This window comes from Cibotium barometz, chromosome 31 (assembly GCF_041138505.1).
Source record: "Cibotium barometz isolate CiBa-2024 chromosome 31, ASM4113850v1, whole genome shotgun sequence".
In the NCBI taxonomy this organism is placed as follows: domain Eukaryota; kingdom Viridiplantae; phylum Streptophyta; class Polypodiopsida; order Cyatheales; family Cibotiaceae; genus Cibotium; species Cibotium barometz.
The window spans coordinates 23,988,319-24,010,645 of record NC_141076.1 but is presented as its reverse complement, the minus strand read 5'-3'; the positions used below and the strand labels follow the sequence as shown (position 1 = coordinate 24,010,645).

Genomic DNA, 22,327 nt, shown 5'->3' with positions numbered 1-22,327 from the left:
TCACCGAGTATCTGAACACAACAAAAAACAAAAAATGTAAGAAATGTGGGAAAAATATGATGATGAAAACCTAGAAACAAGAAAACAGCATACAAAGGATAAACAAGTACATACAACTAACAGGTTGAAGCACAATCATATATTGAAATGGGAGGTAGCACATAACCACCGACTCACTAGTTTCATAGCTAGTCATGCGATCCCATTTTTTTGCATCTACAGCAAAGAACAATTCTAAGGAGTTTGATATGTTTCCAATTTAGCATATTCACATTAGTAGCCATCTCATTAGTGTATTAATTTCACAAAAAGCTGGCACTAATCTGCTAATGGTATATCCTTTTCTCCTGGGGTACATGTGCATATGCCAAGCTACCAAACACACGAAAGTAGTCAACTTTGGGCTTGTGCTCATGCCAAGCCTCGAATGGCGTGATGGTCTTCAAGGCCTTCATGGAGCATCTATTAAGTAAATGAGTTGGCTTCAAGCCAACATTTGTGGCAACTCTTTACCCTTTATCATGCATCTTGCAATTTCCATCAAAGATCTATTCTCTCTCTCTGCTACACCATTTTGTTGTGGTGTGTACGGCACTGTGCATTCTTTCCCCTGCAAATATGCATTGAAATCATTTGACATGTATTCACCTCCTCTCTGTGTACGAAGAGAGTGAATTTTACACCGCGCAACCATTCCCCAAAAGTGCTGAAAGTGCATTACACCTTGGACTTATCTTTCATCAGATATACCCATGTGAATCTTGAGTAGTCATCTATGAATGTGACAAAATACATGTGTCCTCCCATGGACGGGGTCCTCATTGGGCCGCAAACATCGCTATGAATGAGCTGTAATTTACATTCAGTTCTCGCCACACCATCTCAAGGGAGGGCTTTTGATACATTTTGCCCAGAATGCAGCCCTCACATACATCATCTGCTAGTATCTTACAAAGTATGAAGAGTGGTTTGCACATGAGACACTCCTCCCATCATCCACATCCCGCAAAGAGCTGAATACATCATGTCTAAACGTAATATGTCTAGTAGCTCCGCTATCAATGTACCAAATTGGTTGGCTCTTATCACATGCACTAAGAGACATCTCACTGACCTCTTCCAAGGTCAAGAACACCCAATCATTTTCCAAAAGGTTGGTTGAATACTCCTTTTTATTACTAGAAGCATTCACTACATTGCTTGAATCCTTGCATGCATCCTTTTTCTTGTCCTTTTCACGAGCAATCCGCTTCCTGCACTCACTGATGTAATGCCCTTGCTTTTATGGCAAAAATGGCATTCACCCTTCTTCTTGCTCTTGGACGCATCACCTTTGGAAGTATTTTCACACTTGGTGATTGTGCGCCCAGAGCCCACTTCAGATTTGCCTTTACCTCTCGGAACAAATGCTTGTTCCCCACCATGAGAACTAGAGATTTACTCTCATTTGCTCTTCTTGTAGGAGCAATCCAACAAGTTCATCAAAAAGAACTGGGTTTGCATCACCCCTCATCATGAGATTGAGAGAAGTAATGAACCCAATATATACGAGGCAATGAATAGAGTGTGCTTTGAACCAGTTGCTTGTCAAGGACGACCTCATCTATGTTTAACAGATGGTTCCTCCAAATCTTTAACCTTTGTGAGGTGCTCTGACATAGAGTCCCCCTCATGCACTCAAGAATATCCAGTTGCCTCTTGAGATAGGCAACCCTAGCCTCATTCTGAGTTTGATTCATACGGTCTAAGCATTCTCAATTGTCTTACATGACCATTTATGTGGAATGATTTACCTCTTTATGTGGAATGATTTACCTCTTTACTGACAAGGCTATCAAAGATATTCCTTGCAGATCACGAGAGTCCCACCTCCTTTGTTATTGTGTAGACAGAGGGTGTAGACGGAGGATGATCTGCAATCTATACATCAACACCTGCGACCCTTTGTGCAGCATTTCTAGGAGGTGTAGCTGGCTGAAGTGTTGGTGGGTGTCTTCACCAGCACGTTGTGAATCAAAAAACTCCAAAGGGAGAAGTTGGTTCCATCCAACTTATCCTCCTAGGTGAGCACCCCAAATACATCCTATGCATGTGCCAACAACGCAAAAAGGCCCACTGCAGTACTGCGAACTCAAATGCTAGGGCAAAAAATCCCCGACACACAGATTTGAATGCCTACAAGTGTAATAACCTGTGGCACCAAGATAGCTCGAATGCACTATATAAACAATACTTGATGGCTTGCAAGGATTTGTGTTAATGCAGATGAATGTTGCCCATGATTCAGTCTTCTGAGCCATACAAAGTATTGAGAAGGGTTAGTGAAGCGGACTTATCAATTGCTACTTCCATATACTACAAGGATACATGATGTCTTTCACGTATCACATTTGAAGGCATACGTTGGGCTGGAGGTGCAAGTATTGGATGAGCTTCCACCCATGAGTGAAGATGGCATGGTGGAGTATATTCCCGAGAAGATGTTGGAAGAAAGAGAGAAGGTGTTCGGCAACCGCACTTTGCGTGAGTACCTTGTCAAGTGGAAAAGTTTGCCTCAAGATGAAGCAACATGGCAACTCGTCTCTATGTTGGAGGGGATGGAACACCTTTTTGATGCATCCGAGGTGGATTCTTGAGTTAAAACAATGAAAAACAGCTTGCTGTGATTTACTGTTATGAGGCATAAAAGAGGTTCATCAAAAAGAACTGGGTTTGCACCACCCCTCATCATGAGATTGAGAGAAGTAATGAACCGAGTATATGAGGCCATGAATTGAGTGTGCTTTTAACCAATTGCTTGTCAAGGATGACCTCATCTATGTTTAACAGATGTTCCTGCAAATCTTTAACCTTTGTGAGGTGCTTTGTCATAGAGTCTCTCGCATGCACTCAATAATATCCAGTTGCCTCTTGAGATAGGCAACCCTAGTCTCATTCTGAGTTTGATTCATACGGTCTAGTGTATCCCAAGCATTCTCAATTGTCTTACATGACATTTTATGTGGAATGATTTACCTCTTTACTGACAAGGCTATCAAAGATATTCCTTGCGGATCATGAGAGTCCCACCTCGTTTGTTCCTGTGTAGACAGAGGATGATCTGCAACCTATACATCAACACCTACAACCCACTGTGCAGCATTTCTAGGAGGTGTAGCTAGCTGAAATGTTGGTGGGTGTCTTCACCAGCACATTGTGAATCAAAAAACTCCAAAGGGAGAAGTTCGTTCCATCCAACTTATCCTCCTAGGTGAGCACCCCAAATGCATCCTGTGCATGTGCCAACAATGCAAAAAGCCCCACTGCAGTACTGGCGAACTCAAATGCTAGGGCAAAAAATCCCCAACACAGATCTGAATGCCTGCAAGTGTAATAACCTATGGCACCAAGATAGCTCGAATGCACTATATAAAAAATACTTGATGGAAGCTTGCAAGGATTTGTGTTAATGCAGATGAATGTTGCCCATGATTCAATCTTCTGAGCCATACAAAGTATTGAGAAGGGTTGGTGAAGCGGACTTATCAATTGCTACTTCCATATACTACAAGGATACATGATGTCTTTCACGTATCACATTTGAAGGCATACGTTGGGCTGGAGGTGCAAGTATTGAATGAGCTTCCATCCATGAGTGAAGATGGCATGGTGGAGTATATTCCTGAGAAGATCTTGGAAGAAAGAGAGAAGGTGTTCGGCAACCGCACTTTGCGTGAGTACCTTGTCAAGTGGAAAAGTTTACCTCAAGATGAAGCAACATGGCAACCCGTCTCTATGTTGGCCTTTTTGATGCATCCGAGGTGGATTCTTGAGTTAAAACAATGAAAAACAGCTTGCTGTGATTTACTATTATGACACATAAAAGAGGTTCAAACGGATGCAATTAGCATATACACTTCTTAGCCATGATTGACAATGAGTTGCGGAGCATTACATGATGTTTTGGAGGTCTCAAAGCCTCAAATCATGCATAGCTTTGGCAAAAAAGTGTGAATGATGATGCTTATGCAAACCATCTATACTATGGTTTTGTTTTGTGCATGTTTCGAGGACGAAACATATTCGGGTGGAGATAATTTGTAATGAAGCGGTTGACACATAAGTGTGAACACAAATTATACACACGAGACCAAAGACCAAGCATAAGTTATATTGGGTCCAAGGACCAAGTGTAAGTGAAAGATATAGACTTATAAACAAAAGGCCAAGTAAGATAGACATTAATAAGTATGTGTGAAAAGAGAACCATGGTATTTATGCCAATATGAATTGCTAATCACAATTAACTCATACTAATTCAAATTACAAGCTAACAAGCTTTCATGGCAATCTTGCTCTTCTTCTTGCTCATGAATGGTGCTCCTACACCCATGTTATCACTCCATGCCTTGAGTGATCAATGTGAGTTCATTGCACAAACAACCATTGATACTTGCACGATGCAAAAATCTCACAACAAATTAGCAAATAGTCATTATTGAAGATTACACAAGCACATGCAAATCTCCCTCATCATTACGCCAAAACGACTTTAGCAAACTAATAAGCTCATTCCACACCACGTATGACGAAGCAATTCGTCCCTAATTCCTTTTTTAAATTCAGCTTTTTTATAAAAAAGAGTGTATAAAAGTGTTCTGTGCGCTTTGGCATCAACCCTTGCCTTACCCTCCTCTGTTTTATCAATGGCTGTTTTATCAGCACCATGAAGACCTCCCAGAATGGTTTGCATTGCCATGGCTCTCAATGTGCATGTCCATGTACAACTGCTTGCAAAACTCTCAATCTTAAGGACCTGCCGAAAATCGTGATGGTGTTGATAATGCTAATGATCATCATCATCCTCTACAAACCCAGCCCACCCTCTCGCTTGAAGATGACCAAAAGGCCATCGTAGGAAACAACTGCAGATGCGCAGGCTACAGACCAACTATCGATGCTTGCAAAGGATTGTAAGCAGATGTTGACATAGAAGATTTGGGTACCATAGGCTTCAACCAGACAAGATGCGAGCCTCTTACGTCTGCACAAATTAGAATCTTCACCTCTATGGTAATGAGCTGTTTGTCTGGCTCTCTTCTAGAGGAGCTGACAGAACTTCAGGCCCTGGCAGAGCTGTCTTTTTAACATCACCTTCTCAAGGTCTGTGCCCCAGAATTTTGGGCAAGCTTCAGTGTTCAATGTCACCTCCAATAATTTCATGGGGCCACTGCCACCTCACCTGTGTGCGAGTAGTGCTTTGTAGTTTCAACATGTATACAGGTTCAATGGAACAATTCCAGAGATGTATGATGATTGCACACATGTGCAATGCCTACGGATGAATGGAAACATGCTCACTGAGAGTGCCTCAGGACTTCGTGCCATCTACATTCTGGAACTTCGAGAGTAGCATTCTTCTAGCATTGGCAATGCGGCCATCTCTCAACCTTAAGGTTAACCCACATTCTATTCTTTGACAGCCTGCCTGGTAAGATGGGGAATTTGGGCAACCTTACCATGCTCCTACTGCCTCAGAATCGATTCTCAAGAAGCCTCCCCAAACAGATTAGCAACTTACAGAATCTCAACGCTCTCATCTCCAATTCAATTTATCTTCCAAGAAGATTCCACAGGAAATTACTATGTGCAGTCATCTCAACACTGACCTCAAACATAATCACCTATCCAGACCCATCCCTGATTCTCTAGAAAGCTTTCCGGCGATACTGGAAAGATCCTGACATCCCTCTTGATCCTTAAAGTCATTCATTCAATGTTTCCTACACCTGTGAAGTGCCTTCTGGTTTCTTAGGCGAAGCCTTCGACACCACCAGTTTCATCGGCAATCGACCTCTGTGCAGTGAGCACTTGCTAGGCAAGGGACTGTCAAAGCTGTCGGAAGCAATGCTGGTTGGCATCATTGCAAGCGATTTTGTTGTGATTTTCCACCAGTTTAATTTGAAATACTTTCTAAGGTTCCCTCAAAAATCCTTTCCCTTGTTAACTAATCAATGAGGGAACATAATATATATATTCTAAAGAGATTACAAGAGGGTCCATGTTAGCTTTGATTAGCGAGGAGACAATTTTCATGACAACAGATACTGCCAGTAGACAGTTTTTGACAAAAAAGATGGAAGGCTTTAGCTACTCTGACGTCTTCATCGCCGCTGATCCAAACTTTTTGGCAAAGTACTCAATGGCACGGGCTTGATGTTTGGCCACTGATGGTTTTACCCACTTCTTTGGCCCTGGAACTGTTATCAAGGTGCAGCCAGAAGCCTCTAATTTGCCCTTTGCTGACTCTGAGAAAGCCCCGGCCTTAACAGAAACTTTGGTGCTTAATTCTCCATCACCGAGTATCTGAACACAACAAAAAACAAAAAAAGTAAGAAATGTGAGAAAAATATGATGATGAAAACCTTGAAACAGGGAAACAGCATACAAAGGATAAACAAGTACATACAGCTAACAGGTTGAAGCACAATCATATATTGAACCAATCTAAGAGCTCCTGAAATGGGAGGTAGCACATGACCACCGACTCACTAATTTCATAGCTGGTCATGGGATCCCATTTTTTTGCATCTACAGCAAAGAACAATTCTAAGGAGTTTGATATGTTTCCAATTCAGCAGATTCACATTAATAGCCATTTCATTAGTGTATTAATTTCACAAAAAGCTGGCACTAATCTGCTGATGGTATATCCTTTTCTCCTGGGGTACAACTTATCCTCCTAGGTGAGCACCCCAAATACATCATGTGCATGTGCCAACAATGCAAAAAGGCCCACTGCAGTACTGCGAACTCAAATGCTAGGGCAAAAAATCCCCGACACAGATCTGAATGCCTGCAAGTGTAATAACCTGTGGCACCAAGATAGCTTGAATGCACTGTATAAACAATACAGATGAATGTTGCCGATGATTCACTCTTCTAAGCCACATGTGCAATTCTCAGACCCCCCTGTGCCACCACTGCAGCGCTCAGCTCAGCCCGTGCAGAGCTGTGTTCCGCCACCAGCCCACCACAACAGGCACCACCTGCAGTCACACAGCTGCGCTGCCTGCCGCCTTTGCAGCGCCCACTGCCCACTGCTGACACAATGCCTGTTATGCACTGCTGCCACCTGTGCTAATGCCTGCAGCGCCTGTTGCCTGCTATGCGTTGCTGACGCGTGCTTCATAGTGCTGCCTGCTAACTCCACCTGTTCAGCACCAACTACGGTCTGTGCAGCCGCCTTATAAGCTCCACCTCCCTGTCACAGCTGGCTGTGCAGCCCTTGTTTGATATAAGATGTCGACCTGTCGACCAACAGCTCTGTGGCACCCTTGGTCTATAGCCAACCTGGCTCTGATACCAAAAGTTGGAAGAGAGAGCAATGGAAACCTTCACCTGCAACACAAAGTAGAAGGTGCCCCCCCTACAGCTAAGGACCAAGGGGTCCAAGTAAAATGTGCCATGTGTCACCATAAGGCATACACGTAACTCTTAAGGTATAAAAACCCCAAATAAACTATGCGCCTAGTGCCTAGCACTAGTAAACTTCTAACTCCTATGTGTGAAAACATGCCTTTACATTCCATTTTATCCAGCCCAAAAGGGTATTTTTGGCATTTTATTTGTCTTTGCTGCTGGCCGACAGCTTACCCTGACTGACCAGCAGTCCTTCAGCATATAAAAGAAACTCAACATTATTCACTTCAACAAGAACATAGATCTGAGTCTTGCTGCAGCCGATGCTTCTTCAGGCAGCACATCTTTACCATTCTTCTGCTGCTGATGCTTCCACATCCACAGGCTGAGCACATCTCTTCAATCAGCGTTTTCCTACAGCTTCAGTCCTGCAGCAGTCTTCGTCTACAGCACCTTTACGTTACTCTGAAGCTGTTCTTCGGTACCCTGTCTACAGTACATCAGCGTTTCTCACGTGCTGATCTGCTGTAGCTTTTCGCGTACAGGATATCAGCGTTTTTCTACAGCACATGGGACAGCAGCCCTCTCTGCTACAGTAAAGCTTTCCAGCAGGTTTACTTCAGCATCTACTACCTTGGAATCGCAGCCCTCTCCGTCCTCTATTCATCATCACCGGGACAGCAGCCCTCTCTGCTCCTTTACCTTGGTCCTCGACATCGGGACGGCAGCCCTCTCTGCTCATTTCTTCAGGACAGCAGCCTACCATCTGCCTTGGATTGTGACCTTCTCCACCCTCTGCATTATCATGGGACAGCAGCCCTCTGCTCCTTCAGAGCCTCACACTGAGCTCTTGTACTAGATTTCATCATATATACACTCACTCATTTCATGCTGTCTTGATCAGCTTTGATCTCTCATACGTTTGGTCCTTCGTCCTTTTGCCCTCATATGATATCAGAGCTATCGTGAGCAAAAGGATTGAAGACCTTGAGAGCACACAGCATGGATCGTCTACCCACCATTCCGGAGGACCAGCCTTTCTTACCAACTGTTGATTCTCCTTATTCAGATATAGATCACACGGAGGATGGGACTCCTTATTCACTGGAGAGCCCCGTTCAAGGTCTTTCATTGGGAGAGAACCAGCCCATTTACACCTACTCACCCTCTACACCCTTGGCATCTCGTCTTTCTTCTCCGAGCTTATCAGACTTCACTTCCAGAGGAGGATACATGCCTACAACCAGTGTGCCAGTACTCGACCGAGGTATCCAGGCTCATCTGGAGAGCCCTGTTACTCAGTCTAGCCGACAGCCTCGACTTCGGTATGAGATTTTTTCTCAAGAAGGATAGGTACCTCCTCAGTTGTTCGGAGATCTATCATCATCAACCCTGCCGATGACCGCGTCAGGTTCGTATGTGCCTTTGAGTACTTATGTTCCTAATTCTTCCTGGGTTTCTTCTTCTGTAGCACAGGTTCAACATATGGTACCATCAACTACCCTCGATCCCTGGAATTATGTGAACCCAAATAGAGGAGGGTCTAGGAGTACGATTCGCTCCCAAATTTCTGGTGTTCAAGGAGGTAACATTGTTTTCTCTTCTAGTTCACCTTCTGTTCATGCTCCTAATGTGTTTTGGAATACTGCTCAACCTCAAGCACTATGCCTTCTGGCACTACGGTGCCACCCAGCATTCCGGGGTATTAGATGGTTTACCAACCCATCTCTGGCATTAATGCTTTTCCTGGTTATGTGGCCACTCAAGGATTTGTGCCTTGGCCAGGTATTCCACCTATGCCAAGTGCCCAACCTTATATTCCATCTTATGGAGTACCCTCGCCAAGTCATACACATGTGCTTGGTATCAGTGGATTTCTAGAGTTCCTCCTCACCCTTTACACTCTAGATATGGGTACCAATCATCCTGGACTCCCCCACCTCCTTCCTTTCACGTCTCTATGTCCAGAAATGCTTTCACAACAAAGATTCGTTTCAATGGGTCTAATTACACCACCTCGGCTAATCTTATGGAACAAGTTTTCACTTCCCAAGGTTCCTGGAACCTAGTAAAGGGACTTGAACCAAAACCCCACCCCTCACTTGCTCCTCTTGAAGTTATCCGTTATTGGGAGGCTAGGAATGCCACTGCCATAGTGGAGCTCATGCAAGGCCTTCTGCCGGAGTTTCATTCACGACTCCAGCAGTTCCCCTATGTCTCTGACAAATGAGCACACCTTGCAAAGAGATATGCAGCACGTGATCGCACACGTCGCATTGATCTCGAACATCAAATCCAACTTTTCTCTATAAAAGAGAGTGATGACCTAACCGTGAAGGTTGTTGAATACCAACGCCTTAACGTGGAGTACGCCACCACTGGCTCCGCCAAGTCTCAAGAAGACCAAGTTATCACTTTACTGAACAAGTTGCTTCCTAGTTTCTTTACTTTTGTCACACAGTCCATTAGTCTAGAACCTATGCCTAACCTATATGAGTGTGAGTGCCAACTCTTGCGCTTCGCTCGTTGCATGCCCAATTTCAACCGAAGAAATCTTCCTCCTCTACTCAAGAGGGAGCTCTTGTGTCCAATACCACCTCTACTCAAAAAGGGCAACAAGGAGAGGGGAACAACAACTCAAGTAATCAAGGAAAACCTCAAGGCAACAATATTGATCCCAAAAACCCTCCCTCAACACCCACTCCCTGCTGGCAAAATATTCCCAAAAAGAATAGATTTTGCACTAATTGCCAAATGCCTGGTCATGTTGATGAGGAGTGTGCCATTAAAGCCAAGAAAAATAGAGGTAACAACCCCATTAACTCGAATCGCCAAAACAACCAAGGTGGCAGTAATGCCCCTAATAGGGGGTAATAATCCAGCACCTACTCTGTAGGGTTCCCCCCCAAGGAACCCGCAACAAGACAATGGTACAAATTGACCTAGATCATCTCCATGGCGACCCACCGGTCAAGTCGCTCAAGGCCCCCCCGCCCAGTCAGTTTCTTTTCCCACCCCGAAAGAGATGTCTGATTCGTCATCTCTTACACCACATCCCGACCCCTCAGCCAATGTCGCTCGGTCACATTTGAGGTTGATTCTGGTCACTCTTCCAGAAGGGAGAAGAAACAACCTCCTAGACGAGGCAGTCCACATGTGGACGTGTCCACCCTTGTTCAGATTTCTTAGTTACCTGATAATCGTTCTGTGCCTATCATCTAAGCCCACCCGACATGTGGTCCCTTCTGGATCGCCCTCATCATAAGGTCATTCGAACCAAATGGATTTTTCGCACCAAATTTCAAGTCGATGGTACCTTGGACAAGTACAAAACTCGGCTTGTGGTGCAAGGTTTTCACCAAAAAGAAGGCATTGACTTCGACGAGACCTTCGCACCTACCACTCAAATGACGACAATCTGTCTCTTACTCAATCTGGCCGCACACCACATGGCCAGTCTGTCAAATGGATGTCAAGTGTGCCTTCCTCAATGGCATTCTCGAGGAAGAGGTATATGTGGACCAACCTCTAGGTTTCCCGGTCAATGGGTATGAGGACAAAGTCTTCCGCCTGCATAAAGCTCTTTATGGGCTTAAGCAAGCCCCTCGAGTGTGGTTTTATCGCATCGATAAATATTTTTGCAGCCAAGGTTTTCAACCATCTCACTGTGATCCCAATATCTATATCCACACAGATCAGGGGATGGTTTGCTACCTAGTGCTGTATGTTGATAACCTCATCATTTCTGGTTCGCATCAAGCCAAAGTGGCTGATATCACGGCACAGCTGAGATGAACTTTTGAGATGACTGATCTCGGTCTTCTCTCATATTTCCTTGGCATGGAGGTGGTCCAACATCCTGATGGTATTTTTGTGTCACAACAAAAGTATTGTCTCCAACTCATTACTTCCTACTTTCCTAATGGTGCTATCCCTGTGGCTACCCCATTGGATTCAACCATCAAACTATAAAAGAAAGAGAACTCACCTCCACATGAAGAGAAAGCCTACTGCCAAGTGGTTGGGAAACTCATATGGCTCACAAATTCTCGACCTAAGATTTCCTATTGCACATCCATTTTATGTCGGTATTTCAATGCTCCTAAGGGGCCACATTGGAATTCAACAATGAGAGTTGTTCGCTATCTAGCAAGTACCTATATGTTTGGACTTCACTACAGTCGTGGGATCGCCCTGCGTGGTTACACGGACTCCGACTGGGCCGGTGATTTCGATTCCCAACGTTCTCATGGTGGTTTTTTGTACTCCCTCGGATCTGCCCCTTTCTCTTGGTCTAGCAAGAAGCAGGATATCGTTGCACGTTCTTCCGTTGAGGCCGAATACAAAGCCCTCTATGACGCCACCATTGAGGCTATGTATCTTCGTCTACTTCTTACGGAGATGTGCGTTCCCATTGACACCGCTTCTACCATCTTCGTCGACAATCAAAGTGTGATTGCCCTTGCTGGCAATCCTATTTTGTCTAACCATACCAAGCATGTCGATGTCCATTTTCATTTTACCAAGGAACAGGTTAAGCTTGGTACCATCAGACTCCAGTACATTCCTACGGCGGACAACCATGCAGACATCCTTACAAAGTCCGTCAACCGGCCCATCCTCGAGCGTCTTCACAAACAAATCAGCATCTATCCTCCACCATCACCCTCCACATATTGAGAGGGGGATCTTCCTCTCCTTTCAGATTTTTTATCATTGTTGTATCGGGCACATGAGTCAGTGAAAACCCCATGAGGGCACGGCTCATGTGAAAACCCACTGCATTGCATTTACCATCTTGCATTCCCTATGCATAGCATTTTGTTTTTTGTGTTTGGGACGCATGTGTGAATGAAAACCCAAAAATGGGCATTCATGCAAGTGAAAACCTCTTGCATTGTGGCATTGATCCAATACCGCCCAAACTCAAACGGTTCTACACCATCGACAAACCAAAGCCACATTCCTCTTCATGATCCTCTTCAACCCCTTTTTCATCTTCTCTCATGATGCCTTTTTGGCCTGCAAGGAGGTGTGTGAAAACATGCCTTTACCTTCCAGCCCAAAAGGGATTTTATTTGTCTTTGCTATTGGCCGACAGCTTACCCTAAGACCAACCAGTAGTCCTTCAGCATATAAAAGAAACTCAACATTATTCACTTCAACAAGAACATAGATCTAAGTCTTGCTGCAGCCGATGCTTCTTCAAACAGCGCATCTTTACCATTTTGCTGCTGCTGGTGCTTCCACATCTGCAGGCTAAGCATTCTCTTCAATCAGCGTTTCCTACAGCTTCAGTTCTGCAGCAGTCTTCATCTACAGCACCTTTGCGTTACTCTGAAGCTGGTCTTCGGTACCCTGTCTACAGTACATCAGCGTTTCTCACGTGCTGATCTGCTGTAGCTTTTCGCCTACAGGATATCAGCGTTTTTCTACAGCACATGGGACAGCAGCCCTCTCTGCTACAGTAGAGCTTTCCCGCAGGTTTACTTCAGCATCTACTACCTCGGGATCGCGGTCCTTTCTGCCCTCATTCATCATCACCGGGACAGCAGCCCTCTCTGCTCCTTTACCTTGGTCCTCGACATCGGGACAGCAGCCCTCTCTGCTCATTTCTTCGGGACAGCAGCCTACCATCTGCCTTGGATTGTGGCCTTCTCCACCCTCTGCATTATCACGGGACAGCAGCCCTCTCTCCTCCTTCAGAGCCTCACACTGAGCTCCTGTACTGGATTTCATCCTATATACACTCACTCATTTCATGCTGTGTTGATTTGCTCTGATCTCTCATACATTTGGTCCTTTCATCCTTTTGCCCTCACACTACAAACATGTCCACTACAAAATGTGTATATCTCCTACATTTCCTAGCTCTTTTCCAAACTTGTATGTTTCATGATGGCCCCACACAAGCGGAAGCGTGAACTTTTAAGTTTTTGGGCACATGGCAGCTAGAATTCACTACTCAACTAGTGGCCTTCTGGCATGAGTGCTGGATGCAGAAACAATGGGAGACTTGAGAAAGTCGCAAATGAAGGGTACAATACCAACAACAAAATGGAAAGGATATTCCCAAGGAAACAACCATCAAGGCCACATAGGATTAGGAAAATTCTAGAGGGGGGGGTCACCACAACTCTCTCAAGAAGAGTTTTATACCAACAGTTGGTAAAGCAATGTCCCGTCTGGTTTACACCTAGACCTTAGTTGCAGGAGGATCAAGCTTCTAGCCATGTATGTGAGGAAGAGTCCTCAAAGCCATCAAAGGTGTTGATGGAGAATCTTTAACTTCATTGGTGATTTCTTCACTTGTTGTGGCACCACAAGAGAATAAGTCAGTTAATGTGTCTTCACCAAAGGCCAAAGCAGGTTTCTTGGATGCTGATAAGGCAATGGCCTAAGTTTTTTCCTTAATGTATGGCGACTCTTACTTCCCTGAAGATGTTCCATAAGAGGGTGTCCATAGGGAGGACCAAGCATCAAATCCCAGCATGGAATTCGTGGATGTTGGTCTTCGCATTCATGGCCAATTTAGAACTGTTCCATCTAATGACATAAAGAGGTGCAAACAAGAAGCTTCTAAGGGACAAAAAGGCATGCCATTAAGTCCCTTGGAAGGGAAGAACTGTATGGTAGATCATAGATGGCATTCCTGTCATGGTGCTTTACTTTAGGGTGTAAGATCAAATGGTCATGTCCATTCTCACACCGAATCTCCTGTGCAACCAACTGGGGTCTGACTAGCCAAATGAGAGGTAAAACTACCCAATCATGCAAACAGAAGTAGAAAAAACAAAACGAAATAAATGAACTGCTCTATAAGCCTCTCCAGGATAAGAGAAGTCTCTAGAGTGAAAGCACTCTGTGGGTAGCTACCCCATACCCACTCTCCATGGGGACACCTCTCTGAGCAAATTATTTACCGCATTTCGAGGTTTTCTACGATTTGTTTCAATACATTTCATATCTAGGAAAAAAAACAAGAGGATCCTGGCATATACTTGTAATATGGTACCTTCAGTCGCAGTCGTCTGTCTCGTCCAGAAGGATTAAGTATGCCTTTGCTCTTCAGAGAATCCAATGAGACTTCCTCTCCCTCATTATACCCCGCAAGTGCAATATCTGAAAGATTCACTGTGACAAATTTCGGCAGCCCTGCAGGCATACCTGTTGATACACACATCCCCTCCCACATATCAAGTTACTGCAACTTCTCTAATCGAGTCTTTAAAGCTTTCAGAATCAAGCAAGCATCCTTCCTCTAATGATAATCGCAAGCAAGCTTCGGCCTTAAAATGGCATGAACCAGTCTGATGAGGTGCAGTTTGAGGGTCAAAGTGGAGACAAATTTTACATGTGTCTACAAAGAAGTTACCTCCTGCAATTCCTCTTAGCTTGGGGAGACGTCGGTACAGAGGTGTTTGGCCGCCTTCAAATCCTGGGCGCACCCCAGGGCCTGATCTTGACTTTTGCCCCCTCATCCCAAACCCACAGCTACCACCCTGTCCAGAACCCTCACCTCGTCCCTTTCTCTTGGCTTTCTTGCGAGAACCAGGCTGAGGACCTAGATTTGCCAGGTGAAATCTTTCTGCAAATGTGTACCGATCAATAGATTGTGAGACTCTCTTTCAACCACAAAACAAGAAAATCCTCTCTCTCTCTCTCTCTCTCTCTCTCTCTCTCTCTCTCTCTCCTTTGTAACTCCTTCACCCTGACAGAGTGACCTTGCAGCCCTAGCATAGGCATACAGTGACACGACCAGTACCCACTAGTAACCTACATGCTTTATTACATTGACCTGCCCAGTTCACCTTCTATTTCTTTGTTGTTATAGCTCTTGGAGATGCTCTATGCATCTCCTATTACAAATTCTACATGTTGTACCTTCTTGGTCTCATAGGCCATTTAGGCCTCCCGGAAACATTAATAAGTCTTTCTTTCTTTCTTTTCTCATATATACATTATGAATCCAAAGAGAAGAATGTGACACACCTATGAGTATGCACGGCACATCCGGACATCAAATAGCAGTCGACAGGCAAAGTCGGACAGCACATGTGACACATGGCATTGCCATGTAGCAATGATGATGTGGCAATGATAGCATGGCATTGATAGCGCTACAATCCGAACATATGGCCAACAGCAGTACTACTGGCCGACTAGGAGCATTGGTGCATATAGATACGTGAGTAGCCAAATCATCATATTCATATGCTTTCCTCATGTTGGACTTCACAACACAAAGAGTTTCTCTGTATGATTCATGATTTTAACTGTCATCTTGGCCAACAATAGAGCAAGGGAAGAGAAGGTAGATAGCCTTAGAAGTCAGGCCTCAATAGAGCAAGGGTGGACCGTGGAAGATATGCCATAAATATTGATGGAAGAGAAAAAAGTGTGCTGCTTTGTGAGTTGTGCAGAGAAAACCAACATAAAGCAAAACATGACATTACCCCTTTGGAAGACCTCCACAAGGCCCAAGGACACCAAGGAGCAGGCGGGCTGACACGAGTGATGGAAGGATGGCACACAAATCGGCGAAGTCATAAGCGGCTGCCATTGGGAAACGTGAATGAAGTGCGCCGTACAATTCACGAAACGATTCGTTTTTTAAGGTTTTTAAAATATGCATGATGAAAAAAACGCATTTCGAAACGTTTCGAACCTGTACGAAACGCGTTTCTATGCAACTGTGCTTCCAACCAAAAGATAGCGGCACCCGTCAAAGCCGTACGCACCAAATGGGTCTGAAAAATATTTGAACCACGTGCTGTTTCCAATGTGGTAGCCGTCTCGTGGGTCCAATTGGTGACGACTTCTTTATCTATCTTCCAATTCAACTTGGGAGGATTCAAAAGCTTCAATAATCGAGCTCATTACTTATAAGGAAACTGTGTCGCACTTGCAAGGCCGACAATATGCATTTATCCCCGCCTTGTAGGATGCCTCGAACAGGTGATTCTCTTTGGAACAATGTCACCTTCGAGTCTAGATATGGTGGCTCGGGCTCTGGAAAGTGGAAATGCAACTTTTGTGCTGATAAGCACCATGGCAGTGTCACCAGGCTGAAGGCACATTTGTCACAAACAAAGGGTTTTGGCATTGGGCCATGTAAGCATGTGCCACAAGAAATCTATGATAGCCTCAAGGCTTGGAAGGCCATGCAGCTAGGTATCCCCCTTGAGGATATCCCCAATCTGGAAGAGCCTGAAGCACGTCAAAGTGTCTCCAAGAGGACTCGCAGTATCAGAGAGGAAGATACCAATGGTGAGGTTGCAGGTGGTGTTGCAGGTGGTTCTAGCTCGGCACCTCGAGCCAAGAGAACTAGTCTTCCAGTGTTCAAGAAGGACATGTACAGGCAGGGATGCAAAAGGCTGCCATGAAAGAGGCAACGAGGGAGTTGATGAAGTTGTTTATTCAATGTGGATTATCCTTCCACATTGTCAGGACTCCTCGATGGAAGAAGGCAATGAGAGCTATCTCCCGCATTGGGTGTGAGTGGGATGGCCCCTCCTACGAGACATTGCGCACTACTGAGCTTCGCAAGGAGCAACTGGCTGTGGAGATGGAGATGGAGCCTCTCAAGGCCACTTGGGCAAAGTATGGTTGTACTTTGCTTTGTGATGGATGGACAGATGTGCGGAAGAGAAATGTGTACAACATTCTTGTGTCCTCCTGCAAAGGCACAATGTTCATTCGTGCCATAGATGCATCGGTGCCAGGGATAGTGGAGTTCATTATGTCCCACATGCGCCAGGCAATCAATGAAATTGGGAGTGATAACATTGTGCAGGTGATCACGGACAATGGGTCCAATTGTGTATCCATGGGCAGGATGTTAGAGGAGTTCCCCAAGATTGTGTGGACACCTTGTGCAGCACGCACACAGCCTTGACTCGATGATTGAGGATGTGGGGAAGCTTGATTGGGTGAGCCATGTATTTTCAGCTACATCTACCATGGTGAGCTTTGTCACAAAGAGGCCAAAGGTTTTGAGCATGTACAGGGTCAATAGTGATCTTGAGCTTCTAAAGCCCTCCAAAACTCGGTTTGCATATATGTTTATTGTGGTGGAGAGACTAGTGAGAGTGCGACATGGCTTATTACACACTATTGTGTGTCGTGAATGGACAGCATGGGAGGACAAGGATGAGCCCAAGTCTATAGCATTCTCTCGTATGGTCATGAGAGATACTTGGTGGCAGGATGCAGAGGCACCTCAGCCCATGTATAGTGTCCTTCGGCTCAGCTCTCAATGATTTCACTACCATGTCGCGTGATAGGTGCTCACTTTAGTCTTTGAGTCTTTCTCTTGAGTCTTCCTATAAGTTATTTTAAAAATCTTGATCTCTTATGTATGTCACATGTTACATGTAGAGTTCAAGATATTAAGGAGATCTGGAATCGGCGTTGGGATTGGTTTCATAGGCCAATCCATGCTGTTGCTCACATTTTGCATCCCCTTTGGAGGAATGAGAAGCAATACCTCAATGAGGAGCTAGAGTTAGGATGGATCGAGTACATTACCAAGTTGGTGGGAGTGGGAGGTGATATACAGCTTATGAGAAAGCTCGAGGATGAGCTTCTCATTTACCGCAACGGTAGCCATATGTTTGGGCGAGCTACTGCATTGCTCAGGGAGACACAATTGGAGCCAGTGTCTTGGTGGGAGAAATACGGTATTGGGACACCCAACTTGGTAAGGTTTCTTGATTCTTGAATCTTGTATCTTTGTCTCCTGAGTCCTATTCTTTCAAAATCTACATTCAAATGCTACTCTCTTTTTGACTCTAACTTAACATTCTGTTTTGTACAATGTAGAGACGGATTGCATTGAGAGTTCTCTCCCTGGATTGCAGTTCAAGGCCTTGTGAGAGAAACTGGAGTACATGGGCTCTTTTTCACACGAAAAAGAGAAATAGACTCTCCTCAGCACAATTGGAGAGGCTTGTCTTTTGTCGTTGCAATCTCCGTTTGCTAGAACAAAAGGGTCATCCCATTGAGCCTCGCCAAGTGAATCCAGATAAGATTGATATCATGAAGTGCAAGGAGATTCTCGAAATTCTGCAAGAGGAGAGAGACATCTATTCTATGCTCTATGAGGAGATCATGGCTCCGGCTCGCACTACACGATCTTCTCGAGAGGCTAGTACTAGTGGTGCACCTGCACCTCTAGAGGATGAGGCATTTGAGGACTCGGCTACCGGCAGTGACCTTGAGAGTGAGGCTGCAGAGGCAGAAGATGCAGATGAGGATGAGCATGAGGATGCAGATAGTAGCTAGCAGCTGCCAGTATCATTTTATTTGGACATGTTATTTAGTTTGAACTTTGGACATGTTATTTATTTTAATCTTGGATTTTGAGTCATGACTCATCACCCACGTGGTGATCCTTTTGATTTGTGTTTAGTCATCACTGATCAGTGATCACCCACGTGATTTGAGATATCATCATATCTTACATGTATTTTGTTTCTATTGAAATGAATTCAATGTGGTCTCTTATAAGTTATGTCAACAGTTTTTTCTTTTGTATATTTCAAGTTAAAAATATACATGTTTTTTCTATTTTGTATGAAACCTTTTTGTACCCGTTTCTTACCTTTTATGAAACGTTTCAAAACGTATGACACCCGTTTCATACCTGCCGTTTCAAAAACGCCTGGCAACACTGGAATTGTTGGGATGCTTGTCGCAAGGCGGTTTTGAAGCTATTTATTCCCATTGAATGTTAGCGTGAATTGAAGAAACAGCCGGAGCATTTTATGTTTTATGCAAAAATGCCATGTGCATGCACATGTACATGCTAATCCGTGAAGGGGCAACACATAAATATCAAATTTAGATCCTGATTGAGGAGCTTGTGCAACTAGTATTGGCAGGGAAGACTTGTGGATGGACCAAGAGGTTGTTGAGTCTCGACCAGCAGATAAAGGGGTTGTTTCTGTGTCGGTTGCAGCAAAGGGATTTTATGTGTCCAAGGACCTAGCCGACAACAGGTTGGCAAGCCCACAAATGCTTCCAAGGCCTATATAAAGCAAGCGCATAGCTCATTGTGGGGATCTCTCACCTATTTGGGTGTTAGATCATAGATTAGGTTTAGACTACATGATTCTACCTTTTAAGGGGCAGCTTAAGGCTTGCCAAGAATGTACACCTTTTGTATATTATAAATATATTGAAACTCGGCTATCTCTCTCTCTTCTCTCTATCTTCTGCTTGCATTTTTGCTTCAGCATGTTCGAGGTAGGTGTTTAGGGTTGAAAGAAGACTCCCAGAGCTTTCGCATGTAACATTGGTATCAGAGCTTTAGGCTGGTGTTCCACCCAGTGTTATTGCCCACCCACCATATTGTTGTTGTCCACGCACCCACCCGCCCACCGACCTAACCACCGACCCACCCACGTACACCCACCCAGCCACCCACCCTTACTACATCATGGATGAAACCATCGCACGTGTCTTTATCTTTTGGTGGTGTGGTGACCAAGCAACATTATATCAATATCATGCTCAACAAGGCTAAACACTGATTCAGTCCCAAATGAAGATGCACAGTCCAAGGAGAGTAACACAAGACATGGAAGAAGTTCCCAGAAGGTTGGTTGGTGATGTTCCACAAGACCCAAGGGGAATGGCAATCCTATGAGTGGATGCCAGTTAGCGCATACCAGGAAAGGCTTTTAGGCAGCCATTCCAAGGGAGGATGATCCTCCAAGGGGTGGAGTGAAAGTGCCAAACTCGATACTCAGGAAAAGAAGACCAAAGAAAGTGTTCAAGAACGTGGCATGAACGGCTAGGGGACAAAGTGGAACAAATGCACAGATCTTCATCAAGGGGCTGTGGACCAGCAAATAAAGAGGTTGTTCCTATGTCACCTGCTGCAACAAACAAAGGGATTTAATGTGTCCAGGAACCTGGCCAACAACAGTCGGCTAGTCCACACATGCTTCCAAGGCCTATATAAAGCAAGCGCACAACTCTTTGAGGGGATCTCTCACCTATTTGCGTGTTAGATCATAGATTATGTTTAGACTAGGTGATTCTACCTTTTATGGGGCAGCTTTAGGCTTGCCAAGAAAGTACACCTTTTTGTATATTATGAATATACTGAAACTCGGCTCTCTCTCTCTCTCTCTCTCTCTCTCTCTCTCTTTCTGTGGCTAGTCAAGGACGAAAGTCAAAGCTTTATTAACAATCTCGAGGGTGTCTATCGCATCAACAAGTTTATTTCAACAAAAGAGAAAGTCATAGACAATACTTTTGTAGTATGCCTATCACAAGGCTATGCACCAAATAAAAGTTTCAGAAGTCTCAATCTTGGTGGCAGAGAATTTAACACACTTGCCCCTGAATGGAAAAAGAGTATGAAGATCTAACTAATTTAAAGCTCATAGAGCCTATGGTGGAGGCCAAACAGTGGGTCTGATAGAGAGAGTGGGAAATCAGCGAGAGAAGAGAGCAGCAATTTGCACAATGAAACATGGTGAAAACCAGATGGATAGGTGCCGGAAATGGGCCTTCACATTGGTACATGGTTGAGGTAAGAGATGGGACTACAGCTGCAAGAGCACTTGAAGCTTCTATGACCGCAATACATCTGGCTGTACCATCGCTTCCGATCCAAAGTTGCATTCCGAACATGTGTGGAGCACTTTTTTCCGTTCCCAACTTACGGCATTGTAACCATGGTAGCTAGTGCGTGGGGACACTTATAAAGACGTGATGAGCAAAAACCTTAAACTGTGACTTGTACAGCGATGCCCCTGCTTCTGAGAAGAAGTGTAAGGGTTCATGCTACTAGCACAGAACCTACGTATTAAAACCTTCGACACCCTCTAATGAGGTAAAGTCTATACTTGGACTGTATTGGGTGCAGAGACTTTCATACAAACTCAAACTGTTCGCACATGTAGAAAGGGAAGAAATTGAGGTACCAAGAGTGGCAGTCGCTCGAATGGAGAGTGCAGTCGTATATCGAGGACGAGGAGTCGGGGCTAAGGAGAGCGGCAAGGGGCAGCCTCGCGCGAAACTCGAGCTGGAAAACGATTGCACATCCTGTATGCGCCAAAAGAAGAGCGTGTATGCCTCAGCAAGTGAAGCGAGCATGATAATGAAATCATCACTGTCTCTCTTTTTTACCTTCAGAAGCGGTCGAGAGGGCAGCAGTGTCACAGGAGCGGCCATCGCCATTTCGTTCTTCCTGTGTGGCCACCAAGTTGGATAAGCCAAAAGCATCCGAGGGCAAGTTAGACGTGTAGTCTTTTGAGACTCTAAATTCAAATTCCACCCAAACCTTCTCAAACCTCCTCCTCCCCATCCCTAACCTCCCAATTGTTGCCACGTGGCAGCTTTGTGAAATTTTTCCAGAGCAAACGCAATGCAAAAAACAACAGCACAAGAGAGAGAGAGAGATAGAGATGGAAACCCAATCCTGCAATGCAACCTCTGCATCTGCACCACCTCATAAGCAGTATCACAAGCAGCCCGGTACTCTGCCTCTGTTAACGACAAGGCAAAAGATGACGGCCTCTTACTGCTCCATAAAACTGCTCCTGGGCCTGAAGTAGATCTCCTCTCCTCCCCAAATTGAGTCACTCCAACCGTGGAGTCGGACTCCATCAATCACAATTCCCCTCCTGTGTAAAAGAGTCCATGATCCTTCGCATGCCACGGAAACCACAAGATATGTAATCATGCCTCCCAAAGAGTCATTTGCAACCATGAGCTCAATTGCCTCATCAGAAAGCTCCCGTCCAATCTAGTGTCCATCAACCAAATCAATGAACCATTCTGCTTCCGAGTCAAAGAGGCATCACACTACTCACAAGGATCAACACCTGTTTACGGTGCAAAGCCTAGTCCTGGAAACCTACTGAAGACCACACAAGGCCTTCTGAAACCTATCAACCACCCCCTCTAA

At 44.8% G+C, this 22,327-nt stretch overlaps 1 protein-coding gene across 2 annotated transcripts; it reads right to left on the bottom strand.

The window, feature by feature from the left end:
* Positions 1-5,979: 5,979 nt before the first annotated feature.
* RPL15 (ribosomal protein L15) lies at positions 5,980-21,703 on the bottom strand. 2 transcript variants are annotated; one of them, XM_086824918.1, is made up of 5 exons: positions 21,547-21,703; positions 21,342-21,462; positions 14,777-14,989; positions 14,403-14,568; positions 5,980-6,345 (listed from the first exon to the last, which is right to left on the bottom strand). In XM_086824918.1, the coding sequence occupies exons 1-5, from the start codon at positions 21,640-21,642 to the stop codon at positions 6,324-6,326; spliced, it is 618 nt and encodes a 205-aa protein (XP_086681044.1). In that variant the 5' UTR covers positions 21,643-21,703; the 3' UTR covers positions 5,980-6,323. The 2 variants fall into 2 exon arrangements, with proteins under 2 accessions (XP_086681044.1, XP_086681043.1); XM_086824917.1 differs by having other exon boundaries at positions 14,417-14,568.
* Positions 21,704-22,327: the final 624 nt, after the last annotated feature.